The sequence below is a fragment of the Lepidochelys olivacea genome, assembly GCF_965140295.1.
Source record: "Lepidochelys olivacea isolate rLepOli2 genome assembly, chromosome: 8".
Classification (NCBI taxonomy): domain Eukaryota; kingdom Metazoa; phylum Chordata; order Testudines; family Cheloniidae; genus Lepidochelys; species Lepidochelys olivacea.
In genome coordinates, this window is record NC_140418.1 from 83582507 (window position 1) to 83590372 (window position 7866).

At 41.3% G+C, this 7866-nt stretch overlaps 1 protein-coding gene across 6 annotated transcripts in view; it reads left to right on the forward strand.

Moving 5' to 3' along the window:
• USP33 (ubiquitin specific peptidase 33) overlaps window positions 1–5436 on the forward strand; it is a 90294-nt gene extending 84858 nt beyond the window's left edge. For all 6 annotated transcript variants that reach the window (XM_084636313.1, XM_084636317.1, XM_084636314.1 and 3 more), the window contains exons 22-24: window positions 491–593; window positions 1185–1253; window positions 4201–5436. In XM_084636313.1, coding sequence (XP_084492439.1) covers window positions 491–593; window positions 1185–1253; window positions 4201–4358 — 330 coding nt within the window. In that variant the 3' untranslated portion in view covers window positions 4359–5436. The remainder of the gene's footprint in view (window positions 1–490; window positions 594–1184; window positions 1254–4200) is intronic.
• The last annotated feature ends 2430 nt before the right edge of the window (window positions 5437–7866 follow it).

The following is a 7866-nucleotide window of genomic DNA, read 5'->3' on the forward strand; positions in this document are numbered from 1 at the left end:
TTTCTTTCTAAGGTCTCATTTGAAGGAAAGTCAGCAAGATCTCAAATAGTTAAGAAAACCAGGTTTAGATATAAGAATTGCAAAGCTGTTTATATGGTAAAATAAAATGTAACTTGATTCTTCTTTCACATACATGAGTCTGGGTTTCCCTGACATTCCCCTGCAATGGTTGGTGGTGGACACTCTTATGCTCAATAGAGGAGCATTAGTTTTAGTTGTTAGTTAAGGTACTAGTTTATTCAAAGGAAACATAAAATCTTTAAACTCTCAAGTAGGAATTGACTTTCAGATATTTTCGTGAGATTCAAGACTACCAAGTGTTTACTGCTTTGATACACTGAGAACATTTAAATAATTTTGTATCAATCCAAATATTGCTACTCAACTCATCAGATATTAGATAGAAATCATGGTTTACTGAAAAAAATCATTTTGCATCTATCTATAACAATGCAGGTAATGGGCCTGTCTGTTTTATTGTTTTTTCTAGCTCAACAGAGCATTCCAAGAAGAAGAATCTCCATCCATTTTTTACTGCATCAGTATGCAGTGGTTCAGAGAATGGGAAGGATTTGTGAAGGGCAAAGACCGTGGTAAGTAACTACTTGAGGTTATAAAACTCTCTTCAGTAGGTAGGTAATCTGTGCTCTTTCGTTATGTTCTCTGTCTTTTCAGGTAGTAGTACCAGTAAAGTAAATTATGTCTGAATGTTGTCAGAAGGATAGAACAAAGAATATCATGAGCAGAATAGTAAAGAAAATATTTAATGCATGCTTTGATATGTTGCAAGTATTATGCAGGAATTATGCAGCTCTTGTTAATAGAGCTGTCTTCAGGTGCAAGTCTCTTTTGTAAAGCTACAGTTTAAATATTGGATAATATCTATTATGGGGATTGGGTAAGGATAGCAATTGTGGCTAACTTGCTTTTGAAACTGCTCGAAGATTTTATTCATTATTGCAATGGTTACTTTCTGAAAAATGTCCATTTGTGTCTTTGTATCATAGTACTATTGCTGAAATCATCTGTTTCCTTTTCCTCCATACAAAGTATACAATTCAGCAGTGAGTAGACCAATGGGAGGCAACTCAACTGCAATGCTCTTTTAAAAAAAATAAAAATAAAAACTACTTTCTTTCCATTTTCAGAGTCCTAATTTTTTATTATTCTTTTTTCCACACTAGATCCTCCAGGCCCTATTGATAATACGAAGATTGCAGTCACTAAATGTAGTAATGTTATATTAAAACAAGGTAAGTAACTAATAATATTGTAAATTATTTATGCAGCCTATTCTTTGTTAATGGTTTGGGAGAAATGCTGCTATGACGTTCTATATGCAGGTTTTAGTGGTTTTATGCTCTTCATGCTAATTTTCAGATCATACATGCATGGCAGTTGGAGAAAAAAACAGACACATGACCCCAAGCAGCCAGGCCACCTGACAGTTTACCCAAGAAAATTAATGGTCTAGCTTCTATTGCAGATAAATCCAACTATAGATATGAGTATCGAAAATAGTGTAGAGAACTAATTTTCTATTGAGGGGGAAGGTATTTTCTCTCTGTTGTCTTTCGTTAGATGTGTACCACTCAGTATGCTTTGAGCTTGGAGTCTTTTCCCTCTAGGTTGGAGGTGCTGGCTTTGAAGCTACTGGATGTAAGGTACATCCGTTTAAACAGTCTGTCCTGATTTGGATCATCAGTTTGAATCAAGAATTACGTCAAAGTAAAAGAATATAGCCACAATGTGTGTGTGCCCAGCTCAAGACAAAAATATCAAAGTCTGTGCCCAAGAGAAATACAGAAAATGGAAAAGTATAGAAAAAATGCCCTGGGAGACCTAGAGGAAAAGGATCTTATTAAATTTTAAAAATAATTTTAATAATTTTTGTGAGCCTGATAGAAGTCAGTGTTCTGAAGGGGATTTGAATGATAGAGCTGGAGTCCTCTAGTGGATTGTTATTGGTAGGTCATTACATACAGAAAGCGTCATCTGCATTCATAGCATATAGTACTAATGGGGGAATTCTGCGCCAAAAAATTAAAAATTCTGCGCCAAAAAATTAAAAATTCTGCACAAATATTTTAAAATTTTGAAAAAATCTGCTTATTTTATTTGTCAAAATAACACAATATAATCACACCAGTTTCAATTATTTTGGTAATTTATTTCAAAATACCTGTCAGCAAGTATGTGTGTAACAATACAGGCAACAAAAAAAGATTCAGGAAATGTTTTTGACAAATAGATTCTTACTAGGCATATTAATACAGAACTCTGAGGAGTAATTCATTTAAAGTACAGTACAGAACCATATTTCCCGCACCCCTCAGAAGCGGTGCAAAGGCCTGGGGAGTCAGGGGTATGGAGGAGCTGAGGGAGGGCGAAGTAGTTGCTGGGTATGAACGTGAAGGGTTGTTGGGTATGTGTGGCAAACATATGGAACAGAGTTTTTTTGCGGGGGTGGGGTGGGGAGGGATTGTTAGGAAGCATCCCCCATGCAGACCCTGGCTGACCCCTAGCCTCTCCCATTCAGTCAGGCACATCTGCCCCGGTCAACATGTGCCCCTCCACCCCCACTCAGCCACCCACTCACCTTCCCCATACGGCCCTGTACCCCTCCCCCCTGTCCCTATGTGTCCTTGCACCCCTCAGCCAGCCCCCTCCCCTCATCTCCATGTATACCTGTCCTAATGTGTCTTTGTGCCCCCACTCAGCCATCCCCCTTCCCCTCTGTAGCTCTGCATCCCCTTCCCCTCTGCCCATGTGGCCCTGTGCCTCCACTTGCATTCAGCCCCTGCCCTAGTCTGTCCTCCTCCACTAGCCTTTGAGCCTGCATCTGACCTCCCCAGCAGCCTACGCTGTCTGTCTCCGCATATCCCCTATCTCCTGACCTGGCCCAACAGGCGTTGTGAAGAAGGCAGGCTCTTTCTCTTCCCTATTGAGCTGGGGTTGGCCAGGAGCTGCTGCTCTGTTTTAGCGCCATACCGCCCTCTGGTGGGACAAAGGCAGAACTCCAGCAACTTTTCTGAAAAAAAAAAAATTAAAAATATGCGCATTACATGAAATATGCGTGCATGCAGTGGCACAGAATGCCCCCAGGAGTAATATAGTAACTGTACTCTTTCAAAATTCATCTTAATGCATTTCATAATATTACCCTCTAAGATGTGGTTTTAAAGTTTACAGGCAGTATGGCTAAATATTTACATTATCCTGTTACTTGGTTTCTATGAGACTTAGACCCATGGTATATTAGAGGTTTAATTATTTAAACTCTATATACACAGTGTCCATATGTTAAGCATCTGACTATAACATACAACAATAAGGAAACTTGGTGTTAAATCACTTACTGCTGGTAGATTGGCCACCAAGCTCTCACTCTAGCTTAAGCTATCCTAAGCCATAATAGAACTAGATAGGAATTGGAAAAGTATTTCTACTAAACTCACTTGTCTTGCATTGACTCTGAGTTGAAAGAGAGAGAGGTGACAGGAACTCTGGTAAATACTGTACAGTACCATGTAATTGCTGATCCAACACCTGTTAAAGTCAATGCGATTCTGTTGTTGTCATCTGTAATGTCCTATTGGTGTATTCTTCCTTGGGTTCTGAGAATTTCTTCGTGTTTCCTGCTTTATAGTCTGCACTTCTAGTGCTTTGTCTCAGCCACTGTGAGCAGACTGGACTTTGTGGAGTCCCTTAACTCCATGCCTTAGTTAGCTGGAGTTGGATGTGAAATCCTTTGATTGCCAGAACGTGAACACAAACTTGTCTGCAATCAGCCTGGTGGACAAATATATCAAATAAGATGATTCATTATAGAAACTTCACATTTTATAACCTATTTTGGGTTTTGATATGCTAGTTGTACGTTTGAGATAAAATTACGTGCCACATTCTCTGGTGACCAGTTGGTTTTGGTATTAATTAGTATTAAATGTAAGAAACAGTTTGTTCTCCATTATGTTCTTGACAGTTCACTTACAAAATACTGTAACCAGGTTGGATAGTATGTACAGTGTTGCAGAAATTCAAAGGAATGATATTAAATTGGAGTGTTTAGTATTTAGGGCAAGAAGTTTTCTGCCACTCTTAAACATCTTTTTCTAAAGTCACAGGAGTTTTACTCTAACTCATAATCTAAATTTTTAAAGATACTCTTTTGAAAAAGATTAAATATATTGTTTTCAGGAGCAGATTCTGGACAGATTTCTGAAGAAACTTGGAATTTTCTCCAGTCAATCTATGGGGGCGGGCCAGAGATCATGCTCCGACCACCTGTTGCTCCAGTAGAACCTGATGTGCTTCAAACAGAGGAGAAGATTGAATTAGAAACTCGTGGTCTGTAGCCATCAGCACAAATATGAATTTGTAAGAAATCCTTTCCACTTGCCCAAAACACATTCCTGAAAGGTGTTTAGTTTTTATTTTATTTTATTTTTGCCTAGAAAGGGGCAGCTCATTGGGCATTATGTTAGTAATGGAAGAATGATTTGATACTTATAATATAGATTTGTTAAAAAATTTACTTTGAAACCTTTCAGACAGACTATTCCCTTCATGTTTTGGAAGGTATGTGACTTACATAATTTGGAACATTTGGTTAATTGAAAAAAGTCAACACAGTTTTTTGCTACATATTAAACCTATGCTGTCCTTTGTAGAATTATAAAATTGAGATGAAGGATTTTAAAAATGCTTTTAAATATCGCTATAAATTGCTGATCAGTCTTTTCTGACATTTACAAAATGCAGCATGTCTTTAATTGTACAGTTTTGACAAGACGAGGTATAAAAAGAGCATATTTTAAATGGATCATGGGGAAGTAGTAAACACTCAGGAAAAGTTAAGTTTCACTTTTTTTTGTTTGCACTGCAATGTATAAAATAATGAATAGCATAAAACTTTCAAATTCTTTTCTTATTTGAATGTATCAAATATATAATTAGTCTGGATGGAATATTGTTTTGGTCAGCATATGTCAGTAACTTATTGCCTACTAAAGTTTAAATCATATAATAAGCTTCTGTATATAAACCTACCAAATATCTTCAGTACTATCAGTGATGGAAAAAAATCTTAGTCTTCTTTAGGATATTTGTTGAGAGCATGAAGCGTGGAATGTAAATGATTGTGGACATGAGACTGATGCGCACTTAAGAAATTAAATTGTCTAGTCTTTTTTTTAATTAAATTTAATTAAAACTGAAAAAAATCATTGTATAGTTACAAAACACTTTTTGGCATGATTTGTGATGTCAGAAGTTGGATAAAATATGTTGCAAGATTACAAAATCTTGCTGGATAATGTATACTGGAATGTGAATGGCATTCAATCTTTTTTCTTTCTCTCCCCCTTCCCCCCCGCCTGAAATCAACATTATTTAAGGCTGGTTTAAATAAAAATGACCTTTAAAAACTGGAAATATTTATTCAAATGTGTTTGAATTCTTGTAAGTGAAATACAAATAATATGTAGTAACTTGATTGCAATACAGATTTCATGTGTTTAAGAGGTGTTCCTTAAAGTTTTCCCCATTTAGGTGTTAGGAGCTGGTGTTTAGAGACAACGTGAGGTAATATCTTTTATTGGACCACCTTGGGGGTTGTTTGAAGGCCAGAAGAGGGGTTCAGGAAAGATTTCTTTCAGGATGGGGCCCTCATCAAGTTTGGGTTGTAGTTGTTTAATGATATCCCATATAGGTTCCAGTGTGGAGTGGCAAGTGACAACTACAAGTGTGCAGTCAGGGAGGGGGTATATCTGTATTGAAGCAGGTTTTCTCAGGGTATAAAATAAAATAATAATACTCCCTCTGAACACTGGATTTATGACTTATTGCAACAAACTGAGGGGATGGTATGATGAGACTTCCTACAATGTATGTAGCCAATCTGCGACTGCTAGCTGCAAATGTCTCCAGTGGCTGGTAATGGAACCCTAGATGGGGAGGGCTCTGAGTTACTACGGAGAATTCTTTCCCAGGTGTCTGGCTGGTGGGTCTTACCTATGTGCTCAGAGTCTAACTGATCGCCGTATTTGGGGTTGGGAAGGAATTTTCCCCTGGGTCAGATTGGCAGAGACCCGAGCGGGGGTTCGCTTTCTTCAAGTGATGGTCCCTATTGTATTCCATTGTATGTTACACGTGTCCGAAGCTGGAGTATTTGAAAGTAGTAGAGTCCATTGGTTTGTGCATGCGCCCTTGCCTCACCTCATGGTTTCATCAGAGGTGGTAAAGAGCTGGGCGGACTGACTTTGTCTCCAGTTCCTTCTCATTGCTGCATGGTCAGAGTGAGAGCTACTAGTGTTCTCTCAAGTATGATGCACCTTCAAACATTTAGAATTGTATATAGTTAGTTTTTCTTGAAGTGTTTTCTGTTTTTACTGTTATAATGTACTTTTAGCTTTTAGTAGTATTTGTAGTAGAACTGAGACTTCGGGGGAATCTGTTTACGGATTACCTGTCCCCCTCACCCCCCTCCACCTCAGTACCTGTGGGTGGGTACCAGGCTATGCCAAAGACACCAGGATTTAAAATCTGCCTGCCCTCATTCCTTCTTGATCAGTTATGAACATCAATGCTGCCTCTACTGGTTGGGAGAAGCCCCCATTTCATCCAGGTGCAGTATCTGCAACTCCTTACCAAGCTTTACCCAAAAAGGCTGCATGGAAGTCACCATGAGGCCTCATTCGGACCCAGGTCAGGGAGCTTCTCCCTCCACACCCCTGCACATCAGCCTGAGACAGCCAGTGCAACCTCCTGCTATGGAGATTTGAGTTTTCATCCTCAGAGGATTCCAATGGAGTACAAGGGCCTCCCATTCTCTACTGCCACTATGAGTACCCCAAAAGACCACCGGCATCATGTCAGTACCCTCTTCTACAACAGCAGAGGAGCCAATGGTTTACCACACAATAGGGCCCTCTGCAGCACCCACCAGCTCTCTCTCCTCGAGTCACTGTGCCCACGACTCCTGGCGGGGATCGCCAGCTCCACGTCATCGCGGATCTAGACGTCGCAGCGTCTTGAGAAGTAGTAGCACGAGGCAGCACCATTCCTCGACGTCAGAGTCCCGGTCCCCGTGGCAGACGTCGTTCTCGGCAACATTGATTGTACCGCTCCCATGGTACTGATAGGTCATTGGTAACCCTGACCTCGTCCCACATGTGGCCCCCTATGTCCCAGCCCAGCCAACCTGACCGGCTAGTGCTGCCGGTGTCACAGCACGGTCAGTGGCAAGGGCCCCCATAGCAGGGCCAGTGGTGACAGTGGATCCCCTAGCCCCCGGTGCATGCTCAGCCAGAGGCTCATTCAGTAGCAGGGGCGTCGGAGGCTCCCTCTGCCTCACTATCCAGGGCTCCAAGGGATAGATCGATGGGTCATGGATCCTCAGCACCACATGCGGAGTCCGACCAAGGGGTGGATCCCGTGGCGCCGGCTGATGTGCAGAGCTCTGTACCAGCCTCCTCCCACGCGCCGGATGACAAGTTTGCAGCCCCACCCCCCTCCGCACCACAGGAGGACTTCAGGGCTCACCAGGAGCTACTGAAGCGAGTAGCATTGACCCTCCAACTCCAAGCTGAGGAGATTGAGGGACCCTCAGACTCGCTCTTCAATGTCCTCTCCTCTTCAGTTCTGGGCAGAGAGGCCCTACCGCTGCACGAAGGGGTGGCTAACATTTCCAATGCCTTCTGGCAAACGCCGGCCTCCCTTGCGCCAATGTCGAAGGCAGAGCGCAAATATTTTGTGCCCACGAAAGGGCACGAGTATCTCTCTACCCATCCGGCCCCCTACTCTCTAGTGGTGGAGTCTGTAAATCATAGGGAGAGACAGGATCCACACCCAAGAATAAGGACT